Raw genomic sequence first — 17,537 nt, forward strand, 5'->3', positions numbered from 1 at the left:
GTTTGCTCTAAACATTCTTGTCTATTCGCGATGTCGCGTCAGCGGTTCTCGAATGCAGGCTTCGACCATTTCACGCGATTACACGGTATGCTTGAATCATACTTTGTAACGAAACCTTACAACGCGCGCTCTATTTTTCCTTTCTTTCCCTCTTCTATTCTCGTAAGAACACGAGCAAAACAATTCCTGAAAATCACCTACTAACTTCTAACGTTGGAGATTCGTAGTTCGAGTCCTTGTCACGAGAAATCTACGATGTTTCGTAACAAACGAATAATATTACTTTAGTTAGTTATGTTAGTTTAACTTATTTAGCGTTAGTCTATATACAGATATGTATAAGTAACGTTATTAAATATTTTATAAACGACAAGAATTTAATTCCGAAATCGAGTGAAAAGACAAGTTTAACGTGAAATTGATCGACAACGTATATCGAATCCTTAAATTGCTCTTGCATAGAGAACGAGAAACGTGACTTATCAAGTTCTTCACCTATGGCCTTCGTATTCAAAAGTGAACTATGAATTTATAGCACGTCGCAAAAGGTGATTTGACTTTGATTGATTTCGAATTGCTTTCTGTTGTGCTTTACTCGAATTACTAGAAATTGGAGCCACCGCCTGATCGCGGCAGTCCCTTTAATTATAAAAACGACTCGTAAACTGAAATTTCATATTGGAATCTCTGAGAGATATCGAAACAGCGCACGAAACTTAAACGATACGATGGAATTGTAAATTCCATATACATCGAATAACTGTGCACGATACGGCGATAAGGCCAGCGCGAGGGACCACTTCCAGCTGAGCAATAATTCAGCTGATAATGCGTAAACACGTCCTAATGCAACGCAAGAGGAGACGGTTATTTGTCGAAGAGCTTAGTGATTTCCGAAAGACAACAGGAAAAGAGTCAGGAAGACGCCCTTTTGTCTCTGTTCCCTGAACACACAATATCCCCTTTGAAGTTTCGAGAAGCGTATACTTTGATGACACAAACCCTATTCCTTTTGCAATATTTACACAGTTAATATCGTCTAAGCTTTATAGGCGTAAGTCACATCTTTTACAAATCCCGTTGAAGAACGACCGGATATTCCTATCGAGACACAATCAGTAAGTAGATCTATTTATCTAAATTACATTTATATCTATCGCAACTCGTGAAAATATTTGAACATTTCCCATAAACTTTGCACGCATCGCATACAACATTTATATATATATATATATATATATATATATATATATATATATATATATATGTATATGTATATGTATATGTTTAGCAAAAACTTACATTAGTATCTTAAACATATAATAAGTATGAAAGATGACCTCACTGATTATCGAGGTTTATTAATATACTAGATAATTGACTGTTTAAATATTTTTCTTACGCCAAATATCTTGCAATTCTTATATTACATTCCCAGATTTGTTTCCAACTTTACCAATATAATCATGATAGTCGGGTCTCGTAAGAGTGCTAATGAAATTTCAAAATGTTTTGTACGATACATATAATAATTTGTACGTATATCATAAAAGATTTCTACAAGTGTTCGAATACTTTTGTGAACTGTCGCATATATTACGATAGTTCATAAAGTACATGTAAGAAAAATAGAAAGTGCACAACATTCTTATCGATCTGAAACTCTAATCAGAATTGATAGATAGCAAAGAAGCAAAGAAGAGTGCATTTTCGCATGATGAATCACGATTTTAATTATTGTTCGTGCGATCCTATTGGATTTGAACACCGATCCTCGAAGTTCAATATTCCTAATCTCTCAGGTTAGTAGCTTAGAGGTTTACCTAATTCGTTCTCTTTGAAAACACGAAGCTTTGTGCCAACCAGGGCCACGTGTGTTTCCATTAGAGCAAAGGATATTCGATTTGCCCGTAGAATTTGTGGAACACTCGATTCCTTCCACTTTTTAAACACAATCCTCTTTCCAATTCAAAACTCGCCACTCATATACATAACATGTTCTAAAAAAAGATCTATCATTTTGTGACTTTATAACTGATGCAATATTTAGTAGATGAAACAAATGTCTACCTAGGTTCCGTTTCTTTAACACGTTGAATGCCATGGGGGTCACCTATGACCAGCGCATCAAGATTAGTAGAAATACATAATTTGAACAAATGTCAATAGTTATAAATTTGTTATTATTGCCATCGTTACTACAATGGTGAGACGAAATTAATGCAGTATAAAACATATAAAAATAATATTACTTATACATACAATATAGATCCATTATGTGCGTCCTTCACCAATGGCTGTCGAACATGGGAAAAACCCGCTTTTTCCGTGTCTTATCTTAATGAACGACAACCCTAAGGAACGTTTTGACCTAAAAGATGTTTAATGGCAGTTAAGGGCCTTGACAGTAAAATAAATTTTGTAACAGTTCCTTAGGATTATTGCGGGTCCTATGACCGAGGGATGGATTATGGTGTATGGTAGGTTCCGGAACGCGAAGAAACACTATGAAATAATTGATAATCGCAAAAAATAAGTGAATCGAGCGAAATTGCACTACAGCGCCGTGAGGGTCACCTCAGTTAAATAAATTCATTAATGATAATTATACACCGTAACATATCTCTTATAGGTAATATTTCAACATTATAAAATATCGCATAATAAAAAATTCATCGTGGCGCCACGGCCAAATCTTGTAAAACTGGCGTGGCATTCAACGTGTTAATTGTATCCGTACAAATGTAGATTTACATAAACATTCACGATATGTAGAATAATATCAACATGGACTGCCTCTTTGTATATAATTATTCACGTGAGATCCGAATCAAATCTAATTCTCAAAATTCGTTCGCTATATCATTTGCCAAATATGTATTTGATCTTCACAAGTGGGTTTCAAATTGCAGAACAAGTAGTCGCAAGTTTGGAAAATCTACTTCGAACTATGTACGTACTTCGACATTTGAACGAGTCGAACGCCTTAGAAATTGCAATCGAATCGCATGAGTCAGAAAGGTATTGGCATTCCGTTGAATTCTTCTAGCAAATTTTAAAAGATCCGATAGAACAGAATTCCTAGAAATTCTATTTTTATGTTTGCGTTCGTCACTGGATAATTAAAACCCATAGCCGTGAAAAAGGATTCTAACGGAGAAAAGGGGATTTGTAGTAAAACGCTCGAACCTATTTGACCTGTGTACACATAACTGCGTAGGTACATTTCCTTCTCATTTCCCAAAATACTGATAGAAAATTCAAGATTTAGGTCCTAATCTACTTGAAAGTGCCTCTTCTTTCTTTGTTTCAAGATATTTATAGAAGCTACGAATTTGATTCGACCGACCGATTTAATTCAATTGGGTAAATTTTCGTACCTGCTTGCGACGTATTTCAGTCCATCACTAGCGGTAGCTATCATGAATGCGTGCGAAACGAAAGACAATGAGCAAAAAGTTTATACAAGTTGTTGGAGTTGCAAGCATCGCGACGCACAGTTGGCTCGTCGCGAGGTTATACATAAAACATTTGTACCTGGTAAAATTCAATGTTTATCGAAGGAGCTCGTTTAACCCGAGTCACGTGGCGGAATAGCAAACAAATCGACAAGTCGATTGTTTAACTTCGCACCATCGATAATACTCGATATTTTTTTATAGTTAAAAGCGTGCGAAGATGCATATGCGCATGGTGCGTTAATTGATATGTTAAAGTTCGACCGTTTCGCGGAACGTGCGAGCCGAGCACGTAATAAAATCGTCAGGGAGGCCATGGCGGACATAAACATCTTTATATTCGATGCACACTCTCTTTTAGCATAGATAAAAGATATAAATTTATCGTCGGAGAATTACGTCACGCAGTAAGACCTGAACTTCGGACGATACCGATGCAAGTCGACATTGTCATTGTTGTTAACGCGTTCGCGATAATTTTACGAAAATAAAGTATTGTATAGAAGATGGCAAGTCTGCGCGATTGAGACAAAAATTTGGTGAATTTGCTTTCGAACGTCATGTTTCGTATTATGTGTTATTTGTAATTCACACAAGCGGGAATATTTGTGTTTTCGTTGAAATTATTGGTAAGTGGCTAACCTGGGCATTCTTGTACAATTAAATTATTACGTTATTAACAAAATTTTATAAATCACGAGTTATAAGATTTGGTATTGTATTGATAAATTAATAAATTGTTTTGCTTGATGATAATACATTTGACAATAAAGCGAATGGAATTTTAGAAATAAATTTTATAAATTACAAGATATTCTATTACAAAAGAAAAATCTATCGAGCAAAAGGCCCTTGCTCATACTTTAGTTATAAAAAAACATATTATTACGTTAGAGACTCTGAATGTGTTAATGAAGTAAACAAAATGGAAGATATACGGAAAATGACGTAATAAGGGAAGAAAGCAAATCTACGTCTATATATTTTGTAAAAAAAATGATCATTAAAAAGTCCTGAAAAATGTACCTCTGTAACTTTATAAAACTTCTGTGAAAAATTGCAAATTGGACAGTTTAACCGCTGCAAAATAATTCTAGTATTAATTTAAACGATGGCTTTGCACTCGTGGCGTACGCGATTTTTCGAGAACGTAAATATCGAAAAGATAGAAAGAATACGCGGCGATAGTGCACCGAACAGGATGAAAGATCTCGCGGGCGAGTCGAAGCGAGATCAGCTGAAACGAATTCCATTAAGATCGATCGGAATGAAATGTTGCTTCAAGGTTCCGTTCATTCCCGTAACGCGAACCGCTCCGGAAAGGTTAGGAAGGATTTCTTTCTTACTTACTAACGACAGCACACGGGGTGTTCTTTTACGTGGCTCCATTTTGTTCGATGCCATTGAAAAAGTCACTTTCACGCGCGAATATTATCATTGACGGAGACGAACGTTTTAACATGACGTGTATTATTTATGATCATATATGTAGAACGTACATCGAAAAATAAACGAAAAAAATACATATAGAAAGATATGTAATAATAAAGAATATAAAAAAAGAAGAAAGGAAAAGACAATCAAACTCACCGAGTCGAAGTTCTCCAAAGTTGCCAGATCCAATTTTCTTGCCGACACGGAAGTTGGGACCGACCATGAGTACATTAGAGGAGGAGGTGACACTATACCTTGAGGAATACGCGTTGAATCTGGTAGCATTACCGCTACCACGAGAGATCCTCTTGGTCGTTTCCTGTTCGCGTTCAGAGCTACGCGCGAGCTGTAGCTGTGTGTCTCTACCGTCTCTTTTCTGCATGGTGCGAGTGTCCTCTGTCGTGGCAGAGTAATCTGCGACAGTCTGTTTAAACGTGACAGAAAAGGTCGATTGTACGGTAAAAAAAAAACGTTGCCGATGTTAGTCTTGTATTAGTCGAATTAATTATGTAAACGATGCACGGCGTTTAATCGTCGGGGATCGATCCCCATTCTTGACATATTTTCTTCTTTGGTCGTCCCGTTGGATGGCCGCCGATGGAAAATAATAACTCCCAGCGGTTTCCTAAGGAGGAATACACACACGCACGCACACACAAAAGCACACACCGCGTACACGACGCGAGTCGCAGGTGTCACGGTTCGTCGGTCGATGCCTTCAGGGGATCAATCCCCATGCTATCCTAACCTCGAAACGGATTTCGAGAAATGTTTACACTTAAAGACGTAATGAAGAGGGCAGACGAGGAGAACACACACGCGCAAAATACACAACAGCTTTCTATCTCTCTTTCTTTCCTTTTTCTCCCTTCTTCTATCTCTTTCTAAGCGGCTAGTGGTTATCACAGACGGGAGCGAGTGTTCGTCGTGTCGAGGACCCTGGACGATTCCATACCAATTTCGACCTGCCTCTCTTGCCCGGCCGGCCGGGGGGAATAGTCAACGATAAATATCGCGTCTCAGTCAATACGGCGTGCATCGCCGTGACTGTTCTGTCGCACGGGAATACACTCGGAAACCTCCTCCATTACAAACGGCCCTGCCGCGTGCGATCGTGATCGTACTCAATCGTGGCCCGATAGTACCGCGGCCTCACCACCACAGACTCAATTCTGCAGTTAGATTTGGGAGCGCCGCCGAAGCGGCTCTGAACTCTTTTATAGTGACACGCACACTAGCACATGCACTTTGCGAGCTTCGTATGTTCCTTCCTTCTTGCCGAAGGAAAAATCCGCAGCCGTGTCACCAGTATGCCCGATCGGCTATTATATGCCCACACACAAGCCCCGTATTAACTGCAGTCCCCTCCGCAGTCCTTTCGCTCCCCAGGCCTTCCAACAAACTTTTATTTCGAAACTGGTTATACGAATACAATTTATATCCCTACGCTCTACCGTCCACCGATTACACGCACGCTATTTGAAAGACCTGTCGAACGCGGACAAACGATCGCGGACAAGCTTACGCTCCTGTCTCTCGCGCTCGACTCGACATAGGTGAGATTTGTTACGAGGCTGACAGTGCTGCCAACTTGAAACGAAATAACGCCGCGTTCCCAACAGTATCGACGCCGACGCCCTCTTTTCCAAACTATCTCCATTCTTATACGTCAATAATTTTTTAGCTTTTTCTTTACATCTTGCAACTCTTTCACGATTATGACTAATTTTTCTATGTTATGTATTTTTCTGTATGATTTTGATAAAACAAATTAAAAATTAATATTTAGTCGGTGTTCAATTTTGTTACCAGACCAATTTGGGCGACTAATTATTTATCTATATTCATATTCAGTGATACTCATATGGCGTTTATTTGAATTTTCAAATAAATTCAAGAGAGCTTTAGCGAATCTAATTTTATGAAGATTTCAATGTTATTAATTGTGTAAATAATACATATTATATAGTCCTGTGTAATTTATAAGCCGTCCGTGAAACATTGACATGATAAATAAAATGTTATGCCATTAAATACCTACGTATCCATAGTAACCAATTCGAATTTTACGGATTCCATTAATTTTCATTAAATATTTGCTCACTTTATACTAATTATTTTTATTTATTATATTATGATGCAATGGAGGAATTAGCAAATTCTGATGTTCGAGTTGTACTGAATATAAAAGAAGGTAAATCTTACGACTGATTACTTGTTAACCTTTTATTTATAAAATCTTCCTTGTGCGAAATAATGTAACATAAAATAATATACAAATATAGTAGAAAAACTAATTGTTTAATATATTTACTTAAGAATGACTTGTAGTGGATAAAATTCTATAATTTCGCATTATATATCTGCTTTTTTAATATTAATAAATGTATTTCTCTCTGAATTTCAACTTTGTTTTAATTTCAATAATTCCATGATATGACCTAAGCATGTTACTTAATAAAAGTTAGAGGAACTTAACGTTTAATGTTAATAATCTTAGGTAAAGGTTTTGAACAAATTCTGCTACCTACATTAATTGTTGCAACTCTAAATGGACATTCCTTGGAAACTGATATAATAGAGCCAAATTCAAATCCTGAATATGATCATGATTTAGTTTGGGAAGTAGATAAAAACAGACTACGAAAGTATGTATCATATATGATGTTTATTACAAAATACTTTGTAATGTTTGTTATTAAAACAATTTTTAACTTTATAGGATGAGGTCAGGACAAGTTCCATTAAAAATAGAATGCTTTGCTGTTAAAAGTAATAATATCAAAGAAAAATTAGGGTATCTTCTACTTAGTTTAAGATCTGCCCAAGTTTTTGCTAAAAGTGGTATTGATAATGTAAAAGCTAATTGGCATAAACTATTAGGATTAAAAAGTGAACTCAAAATACATAAACCTGAGTTACTTCTTGCTTTAAGTATCCACGATCTAGAAGCTACATCAGTAAATGCTCAATTAGAGGTAAATCATTTGTTACTTTTAAATAAATGCTTAATAATGATAATACAAAAATTATGGTATGAAATTACAGTTAAAAAATTTGGAAGAATGTCAGCAAGCAAATGTTCAATCTAATAAAGTAACACCAATTTTGTTACGTGATGAACGTCTTATACAATTAGGTCCATTAGATATTTGTCATGAATTCTTTTTAATGAATATCACTGCTATATCTGCAGCATATGTAGATTCTTTGCTACCAATGAGATATTATACAGATATGAAAAACAATTTATATTTTTGGTGTAAGATATTAGAAAATGATGTATATTTTAATCAAAGTAAAAAAGAGTATGGAGATATTTGGACACTTAATGAAAAAATTGTTATAAGGATCAGAAGTTCATTAAAAGTTTTCAAAGAATATTTACAACTAAAGCCATTTCTGTTTATATATTTAAAATATAAAGATCATATATTAGGTCAATCGGAAGTAAATTTGCAACCATTAATCCCTACTGATAATATTGAAGAATTTCTTAAAATCACTGAAAATAATAGTAGTATTTTAAATCAGCGGTGTTGTTTATGTAAAGCAGATTTCAATGAAAATAATAAAATAGAATGTAGAGACTCGTATCTCGATTTACAGCTAAAATTGCAATATGTAGGTAAAACAAGTGTAGCAATGGATACTTCAAATGTAATGATCAATGATTTCATCACTCCTAATTCTGTGGAATTAAAGAATATCTTAAGACAAGTAGTAAGCTTTGTTTGGAATAGATGGTAAAGTAGCAACATTTAGAACTAATATTCATTGTATTTAATTGTAATTTTCAGAATTATAGTGAAATAGATTGTCATAGAAATCCTGCTGGTGATTTTAGAAAATATGGAATTCAAATGTTCAATCCCCCAAATGGATGCAATAATATAAATAAACACACTTTAAATTCTGATCTTGTAAGAGATCAACTTGTTAAGGCTACTTATTCACATTCAGTTGACACACTGCTGTGTCAGTCTAATATTGATAATTCCTCTAAAAGTGTAGAGGCTTATCACTGTTATTATTTAAATATTTTGTTGATAGCAATAAAGGCAATATCTTCAAAATTAATTATTCCAAATATGGAAATTCGGTACTAATTACTAATTACTAATGTAACAGTTAAAATTAATATTTTATACTATGAAGGGGATTTTTTTATTTAAATATATATCTTTTCTTTAATATAGGTTCCATCATCCAAAAACTGAAGTTACTTCAGCATTTCATCCAAAAATACTAGCTTCATTAGGAGAAAAAGTAAAATTACAAAATATAGGGTGCAAATTACAATTTATATCAGCAACAGATGAAATTAAACAATTATTGCTAAATTTCCCACCAAAAATTAGTATATATAAAGTGGAAGGAAGTACTAAGACTTGTATATCTGAAAGTAAAATTAATACAAAAGAATTATTTTGTCAAAATAAGGTAATATATTAGAAATTATATTTTACGCTTACATACATTAAATAAATGTATTTTAGATGGAGTACCAATACAATATACCATTGTATGATATGGAACATAATAATATTGGCAACTTGGATGTTATGCTAAATTTACAAGATTATGGTCCATATTATAAGATTAAAAAAACCATTCCTAGTAAGTCTTTAATGTACATGATTTTTTATTCATTTGTTTCATCTATGCATGAGGATATAACATTACAAAATATTTGGTTTGGAATTAGATGAAAACTTAGGGCCACCAATCTTAGATGACAGTTTAGCATATAAAATAGTGGATGAGTTAGAGACTTGGAAAGAACGACAGATGGAAATATTTAAAGTTGAGGTAAAATTACATCTAACTATAGAAAAGAAGGTACTTTTATTTTAGATATATATGATCTATCATTCATTTTTATAATTTAGTTAAAAAGGAAGGAAGATCGTCATTTAAATTTACTAAGTCAAGAATGGCAAAAACATAGAGAAAATTTAGAAACAAAACTTGCGTGTAGCGTTGAACAATGTAAAATGCTAGCAAATAGTTTAAATAATGCTACAGAAGACTTAAGAACACGAAGATTGAAAAGCCTCGAAAAAGAAACTAGGTTAATTAAAGCAAATGAAGATTTGCAATGGAGATATGATACAAAATTACACGAGCTTAAAGAATCATTTCAAATGGTTCAAGAAGAACTCATGACAAAGGTTTATAAACACACTTGCGCCCTTATAAATAAGAATTAAATTATACAATTTTAATATTTTTAGATTGATGCTCTTGAAAAGAGGAAAACAGCTTTAGAAACACAAACTGAACAATTAAGTACTGAAAATGAAAAATTACAATTGCTTGTATCAAAACAGTCTGAAGAGTTGGAAACTTATCAAAAAGGTTCTTTGACGCAGGATCAAACAGCAAATTTATTGCAAGAGTTAAAGACACTTGAAAAAAAATTACAAAATGCACAGGAAAGTAAATCTTTTTTCAAAGAACAATGGGCAAAAGCAGTTCGTGAGATACATCGTATGAAAATGGAACATCAACAAGCTATACAAGTTCAAATTAAAAATAGTAAAGAAGAATTACAAAACTTAGAGTATGTGCAATATGTATATTGGTACAACATGAGTGACATTTAATATGTTCTAAAAATATCTTATTTTTTTTCTTTAGCCTAGAAGAAATATTATCTGCAGATTCTACTGCCTTGACAAATGATCAAATATTGTTAAATGAAATTCAGAAAGAAATTGATGTAATCAAGCCAAAAGCATATCTCATTGAAAAAGACGTTTATTCTCAAGTATTTACACCAAGTTCTGTAGGCTCTAAAATTTCGCAAAATGCTAATAAAGGCATATTAAAAAGATCAGATGAACAGGATGAAAGATTGCAAGCATTAGTTGAAGAACGTGATTCCCTATTAAAAACAGGGAGTTATACAATTGACGATACAGTTATTATGAAATTAAATAATGAAATCAGATCTTTAATGATGAAGTAATTCTTTTATATAAACTATACCTTAAAATATTTCAATATCATAGTACAATATAAAATACTTTATAATCATTTTTATATGTATATATATACACATATATATTTATTGAAATAAATGTATTTTATATAATTGGTTTTTATCTATATTCATGTTTAATTATGGTTTCATAATTAAATTATTTTGTACGCAAAATAGTTATTTTTATACAAGATAAGAAAGTTGATACTAGACAATTATATCATAAAACAATAATATAAAAAACAAAGTTTTACTTTAAAATGTATATTACAATTTATTTATACTAGAAGAAATCAAGTTAAAGAAAACTTTTTAGATCGAACATCTATCGCTTCTACAAGACCCTTTCCAAGAACATAAAAATCTTGTATGATTGCCGAAATATTTAAAGCTAGTTCATTATTATTATTACATTTTCTGCCACTTATATTTGAAACCTTGAGATCCTTAATTTCTAGCGCAGAGGGTCTCAATAAAACTCCAATTACTGTGCCACCATAGGTATCATGGAAAAATAAGGCAAATTCATCATAACCATTCTAAAAAAAAAATATGAAAAGAAAAATATTGATGATTAAAAAATCAAACTATATAGTAAATATTAATATTATATGAAATATCACTTAAAAACTTACCCTAAGATCTTCTAGAAAATGTTGTACAGGATCAAAACCTACAATTGGTACCTTTTGGGCTGAATGATGTTTATATGGGTGCCATTCAACAATTGGACATGCATCATCAACATCAATTGCTTGTAACCTTCTAGGTACCATACACGGTTTTAGGTAAATCAAACAATCATATTCTGTAAGTGGTGGCCTAAATAAGGGCTTGAAATCTAACAGAACTTTTGTAAAATATTGTTGTTCATATAACTTTATACATTGTCTAGCCAGCATTGTAATACGATTTAAAATTAGAGTAGATGGTGCTTTTTTAGTCCATAATGATCTCTGATGATCATAAGGAGTAGAAATAAATAGTGGTGGTAAAGAATCACGAGATGATCCAAAAAGCGTTTCCACGGCAATTATTTCGTCTTCTATATTTAAAAATGATATTATAAGCAGGGATAATACATTGACAATTTTTAGTATCAAAATAAGTACTTACTAGACATTTCATTGTTGAAATTTACTATAACAGGATCTGTATTCCAATGACCCCTTGCAAAACTTTCTAAGAGTCTCAAGAATGCTATTTGAGGCATTTGAGGAGGTCTGTATGGTGCAGGCATTAAATACATTGAAGCTACAAGTAGTTCAACTACTATATCTGGCATATGAGAATTATCTAATAGCTGAGCGGATAACCAACGTTTTGCCAAACAACATGCGAGTCCAAAGGATGGTTGTTGATTATGTAAGCTACCATATAAATAATATCATATTACTAAATTAAAGCATAATAATTTTTTAAGATAAATTAACCTTACCCATGTAAAGCACTAGTTAGCTTTGGTAATTCAAATAGCTTATTTTCTAATTCGATAGATTTTTCGTTATCTTTATATTGTAGAACTCCATTCTCAGTTATTTGCTGTTTCAAGCAACTAACTTCTTTTGAATGTGCCACTCTTAACCGAAACACAAATCCATCCTAACAGAAAATGACTACTTTTTAATGAATCATCTATGTTTAATATTACTTTTCTTTGTTGAAGAAATAATATTTAAAAATAATAACCTTATATACATTGATATGTGAAAAGTTTGCTTCTGTCGTTAACTTATATTGTTTTCTGAGGCATTCTGCAATTTGTATGTGAAAAGCGGCTTTTGTATTTCTAAGAGCTTCTAACTCATCTGGCCACTTTCCACTAGTTGATAATTGCAAGCTCACATCAAGTGGACAAACATATTTAGGTGCTGCAGTTATATTTCTTGGTAGTGTCAAACCCTTTTTAGATTTCTTAATAAGTTGATTATCAGGTTGATAAACCGTTGCAAGTGGTGGGAAAACGTCCGTATATCGAAAAACTGCGCTAGATCCTTGTACCCCATGTATTGATAAGGGAATGTCTGTAAGAGACATTAAATCTTTCTCAAGTTGATTGAATACGTTTATTGCTCTCAGTGCTGCTTCTTCTCCCGTTCCATAAGCGAAATGCGTTATTTTTACCTAAATGAAACAAAATATTTAATATATTTTTATAAATAAAAATGTACTGAAAATGATTACCTTTTGCAATTGTAAAAGTTCTTCCATTTCACTCGCAATATATATAAATTTTTTTTTAAGTATACCTAATTTTTTTCTTAGTAAAAATGTTACGATTTTTTTACATATTAATCTTTTTCCTGATAATGTTTTGCCTTTCGACCAAACTACTGCTTCTCGAGTAGTTCCATCTTGAAATCGCCGTAACTCTGATTTTTCACCCCAAAAATTTCTAAATTCAATGGCCTAGAATATGAAACTTATTATATCATACACACATAGAAAAAGAAGTGATAATATCCATTAATATTTAAAAAGCTTACATACTTCTGGTAAATTTGCTTCAGGTCCTTTGTCAACAATATTAAAACAATACTCTGGGTTTAATTCTAACCCAATAAAAATCTTCCCAATATTATCACAATTATCCTCTGTACATTCCCATTCTGAACTTTCATTTGGTAATACACAAATTTGATGTACTCTATTTGCCAGTCCTTCTTTAAGAGTATTACAAAGAATTTTTATTGCTTGGGCTCGATAATTGGGACCATAATCTAGTTTATCTTTATCACTTGAATTAACATTTACTAGATTTCTTAACATTTTAGCATCTTTAAACCTATACATTTTTTTAATTTTATTGTTTAATTAATCAATTACATATTTTGATAAGCTGTAAAAATAATTACCATATAAAATGATCAAATGCCATATAAAATGGTACTTTTCTCATGAAAAGTGATTGAAAACTGTTTGCATGTGCATTGTCCAAATGATTTAAGGAAAGTTCTGCTTCTTTTTGTACCCATCTATATGTAGCTTTAGACAGATCTGTAGTAATATTGTAATAACCAGTGCTATCCAAAAATACACAATCATAATACTCATGATATTTCAAAATTCTATCTTTACTCTCTTCATTTTGATTCATGCTTACTCCAGATTCACACCAATCAATGTGTACTGATAAAATAAGTGATGTCAGTTAATAACAATAAAAGTATCAAACCTATCAGTATTTATACTTAAAGAATGTTACATACTTAAATAATTCCACACATTTCTGACTATTTGATAACTGCTCATAAATGTGTTTAACTTTTTTATGGATAACAAATATAGAATAAGCATTGTTATGATATGTCCATTAAAAGCTGCATAGCCTTTTAATAATTCACGTTGAGTTAACCATATTTTCAATAAAATAATACCATCTCTTATATTTGGATATTCTCTTATTACTTTCATATTCTCTGCATGTATTTTCATGATTACATCATGAAGAATTATTGAATTATAATGTGGTGTTGGCACAAAATTCTCTGCAACTATAATTATAAAAATATGATTATTGTACAGTATAAGTAAAAAAAGTAAGAAAAGAAAATCAGAAACATACTATTTTTGGTCTCTCCAAAAAACCATTGAGGTCTAACATTATTCTTTTCTGGTAAAAATCTACTTAGTCTAAAACTTCCTTCTTGAGCTGATATATGTATCAATACATTAATTTTGGTACCTAATTTTCCACTTGGTACAATTTTTAAAACTGGCTTTAAAGTGTCATTCATAAATCTCTTGCTTTCTGCAATATCATCAGTAATATTAGATGCTATGTATGCTAAATATATCATTTTCTTTTTTATATATCTGTAGTTTAGGTAATCTTGTTTTTGGAACATCTTAGCAGGCATTTCAATCATTATATCTACAGTGATATTTGAACCAACTGCAGCTTCAAATACATAAGATCCTATTATAGAAATATCTGTTGGCTTAAGAAATTTAAAGATTCCTTTTGCTACTTTTGGTACATTAAGCTTTGAAATATGCATGTTCAATTTTTTCCCTAGTTCCACATCTGAAAGCTACAAATATAAATTATAAATTACATAAAAGCTCTGTTTCAAAGTTTTCTGGTTAAATAGATCTACATACTTCATATTCTTTTGTTTCCTTTATGGATTCAATAGTCCCTTTAAACTTTTTAAACCAAATATCAAACAAATTTTTATATTTATCCTTAAGTCTAACTGCATTTAACATTTCGTCTATTTGTAGTCTAAATAAATTGGAATGAAATAAATTTTCTGTCTCCCTAAGTTGATTTAGTTCTTCAGCAGTTGGTGGTTTATATAAATCATTGTCTAATTTTCTTTTCTTTTTCAATAAAATGTCTGCAGAATCATTGGTAACCTTCGTTCTTTTTCTGCCAGATACCAAGAGAAAATTTCCTCCTTTATTAATATCTTTGATCTTTTCCACTTCTTCATTTTCTTCACTTTCTTCATTTTCATAGTCTTTGTCTTCATCAATTTCATCATTAGAATGATGATCATTTTCAAACGCCAAATTGCCAGAATGATTTAAAAAATCATTTATATTTGCCTAAGATACATAAGTTTATATATTTTATTCAGTTGCTTAATGTTCTTGAAATGTTATGACGTTAAATGTATATATATTTTAGGTTATATGGATATTGCTACATTTCTTTTCATAAATACTTACCTTGTAAGGTATTTTCATGTTTATCTTCCAATTTTTTAATAACTGTTATTGCAATATAATGTATAATATAATATTAATATAATATAAAAGATTAATCCAAAATGTTTAAGAAAATATTTCACACTCTCACTTGGTAGTTTCAAACCTCGTTAGTCCACGTGAGTGGATTTACTTTTGTTACTATTAGCACCATCTTTGATTCACCGTACGTGCTAAATAGCCAACATTGTAATATCGACGTTTTTAAATTTCCAAATTAAATACAAACGACGATATATATTTATAACTAATCATTCCATTAAGTGAAATGTAGATTTATATCAATTATTAACAATAATCTTTATAAAAAAATAAATGACTAAAATACCTTTTCATGAATAGATTAATACGTTATTCTTCTGGTATTTATTTTTATATACTTATCAAACATGTCAAGATATAATACATTTTAAGTTACTAATTATTATTGTTGTTACATCATGGGCAACGCGTACATTACAAAAAACAAATAATACATATTTTAAAAATTATACAAAATAATTAACAATCAGATCAAACTCATATTCATTGTTGATTAATAACTATAGAAAAATATATCATATTTGCTATATTATACGAATATATATGTATACATGTGTTGTGTCGACAAAATACTCTAGAACTAGTCATTATAAATTTGAACATGAAATTAGCAAAATGCAGATTTAATGAAATGTACCTATACATTATATGTATGACATACTAGATATACAAATTGTATTGCCATTAGAAAAGAGAGAACTTTACCACAGATCTTTTTTATTTGCCAAAAAGTTAATAACAAGAGAAATTATTATTCAATTATGAAGTAACAAAATATTATTCTTGTTCCTTGAATTATAAAATCAAATAACAGAAGACTGATCATTAATTTTGTATAAGAAATAATGTAATATTTTCGTGGAATAACAATGATCTTCACTATGGAAGCCCACTTTTATTTAAAGGAAGAACATGCGTGAAAGAAGATATTTGTCTTAAAACAAGATGTCATGATACTATGCACATGCATCACTATACATATCTATAATAACATGTTATTAAAAATTTGTATGTAAACATATAATTTCGTAACGTAAAAGTTATTTTGCACCATTTTTGGAAGAGTTGATCGTGCACGAAGATTTAACGCCATTACATACGTAGATACGTATATGAAAGATGTACTGCTGAATTCAATTATATTTACTCCATATTTGTTTGCGCTATGAATTATTTAACATTTTATGATTGAGTAGATAGGTGAGATTTTGAAACTGAATGAGACAAATCTCATACAATTAGCACCTTGTTAGATTATTAGATAAAATATACAACAATCATAATCATAATAATGTGCAGAGATACAATTATTATTAATGAAATCATTTAAATATTAATTTTCGATAAAAATAAATATTACATTTTGTTGAACAATGATTTGCTTGCTCTAAATCAATCATAAGTTTTAATATGTTTTACTGCATAATTTTTATGAAAATATACAACATGCAATTTTCAGGAAATTGGAACAATTTGACATTTTTCCAAATGCCGGAATACATATATTTTAAATGAAAAAAATTACATTTGTTTAAAAAAATTATGCAGTAAAAATATAATACAATTAATAATAACTAAAAAAATTATGCAAAAGCTAATTTTCTTTTAATATTGTAAAAATCTGACATAGCTAGTAAATTTATAATAAAGCTGCATAATCAAATAATATAAACTTTTGAACAAGTACATATTAAAAATTTCTTAGACAGTGTTACCAATATACATTAATGAGCTTAATGCCATTTCTAGATTATACAGATCAATATCAGTGCATTGATCGCATTAATTTTATTAAGCGAATATGCATGATATATTTGTTTCAGCAATAAGTTCAAACAATTTCCTAATATATATATACAATTAATACAAGAGCATACAATTAAATTAGTCAATAACAA

At 31.2% G+C, this 17,537-nt stretch overlaps 3 protein-coding genes across 18 annotated transcripts in view; 1 reads left to right on the forward strand and 2 right to left on the reverse strand.

Moving 5' to 3' along the window:
- LOC117206675 (casein kinase I) overlaps positions 1-6,469 on the reverse strand; it is a 58,596-nt gene extending 52,127 nt beyond the window's left edge. For 4 of the 14 annotated variants that reach the window (XM_033446200.1, XM_033446194.1, XM_033446197.1 and 1 more), the window contains exon 1: positions 5,049-6,468. In XM_033446200.1, coding sequence (XP_033302091.1) covers positions 5,049-5,274 — 226 coding nt within the window. In that variant the 5' untranslated portion in view covers positions 5,275-6,468. Of the gene's footprint in view, positions 1-5,048 lie in introns of all 14 variants that reach the window. The other 10 variants (XM_033446201.1, XM_033446202.1, XM_033446195.1 and 7 more) reach the window with 4 other exon arrangements.
- Positions 6,470-6,683: 214 nt separating this feature from the next.
- Positions 6,684-10,946, forward strand: LOC117206674 (centrosomal protein of 120 kDa). Of its 2 annotated transcripts, XM_033446192.1 has the most exons (11): positions 6,684-7,086; positions 7,393-7,540; positions 7,615-7,870; positions 7,941-8,615; positions 8,693-8,994; positions 9,092-9,335; positions 9,392-9,512; positions 9,601-9,704; positions 9,785-10,066; positions 10,130-10,458; positions 10,536-10,946. In XM_033446192.1, the coding sequence occupies exons 1-11, from the start codon at positions 7,035-7,037 to the stop codon at positions 10,864-10,866; spliced, it is 2,844 nt and encodes a 947-aa protein (XP_033302083.1). In that variant the 5' UTR covers positions 6,684-7,034; the 3' UTR covers positions 10,867-10,946. The 2 variants fall into 2 exon arrangements, with proteins under 2 accessions (XP_033302083.1, XP_033302084.1); XM_033446193.1 differs by lacking the exon at positions 7,941-8,615 and having other exon boundaries at positions 6,692-7,086; positions 10,536-10,866.
- A 166-nt stretch (positions 10,947-11,112) lies between these two features.
- On the reverse strand, positions 11,113-15,742 carry LOC117206673 (nucleolar protein 6). 2 transcript variants are annotated; one of them, XM_033446190.1, is made up of 12 exons: positions 15,559-15,741; positions 14,986-15,435; positions 14,447-14,915; positions 14,091-14,375; positions 13,737-14,010; positions 13,372-13,666; positions 13,066-13,290; positions 12,571-13,005; positions 12,320-12,483; positions 11,998-12,251; positions 11,517-11,926; positions 11,113-11,420 (listed from the first exon to the last, which is right to left on the reverse strand). In XM_033446190.1, exons 1-12 carry the CDS (start codon positions 15,574-15,576, stop codon positions 11,175-11,177), a joined length of 3,525 nt encoding a protein of 1,174 aa, XP_033302081.1. In that variant the 5' UTR covers positions 15,577-15,741; the 3' UTR covers positions 11,113-11,174. The 2 variants fall into 2 exon arrangements, with proteins under 2 accessions (XP_033302081.1, XP_033302082.1); XM_033446191.1 differs by lacking the exon at positions 11,113-11,420 and having other exon boundaries at positions 11,548-11,689; positions 11,768-11,926; positions 15,559-15,742.
- Positions 15,743-17,537: the final 1,795 nt, after the last annotated feature.

This window comes from Bombus bifarius, unplaced genomic scaffold, assembly GCF_011952205.1.
Source record: "Bombus bifarius isolate JDL3187 unplaced genomic scaffold, Bbif_JDL3187 scf7180000008008, whole genome shotgun sequence".
Taxonomy (NCBI): Eukaryota; Metazoa; Arthropoda; class Insecta; order Hymenoptera; family Apidae; genus Bombus; species Bombus bifarius.

Coding starts and splice junctions, on each gene's coding strand:
- LOC117206673 (XM_033446190.1), bottom strand. Junction 13,667..13,736: donor GCATTTGATCATTTTATATG/GTAATTATTTTT, acceptor AAAAATGTATAG/GTTTAAAGATGCTAAAATGT. Junction 13,006..13,065: donor AACTTTTACAATTGCAAAAG/GTAATCATTTTC, acceptor TGTTTCATTTAG/GTAAAAATAACGCATTTCGC.
- LOC117206674 (XM_033446192.1), top strand. CDS start 7,035: ATGGAGGAATTAGCAAATTCTGATGTTCGAGTTGTACTGAATATAAAA. Junction 8,616..8,692: donor AGAATATCTTAAGACAAGTA/GTAAGCTTTGTT, acceptor TGTAATTTTCAG/AATTATAGTGAAATAGATTG. Junction 9,513..9,600: donor GATTAAAAAAACCATTCCTA/GTAAGTCTTTAA, acceptor GTTTGGAATTAG/ATGAAAACTTAGGGCCACCA.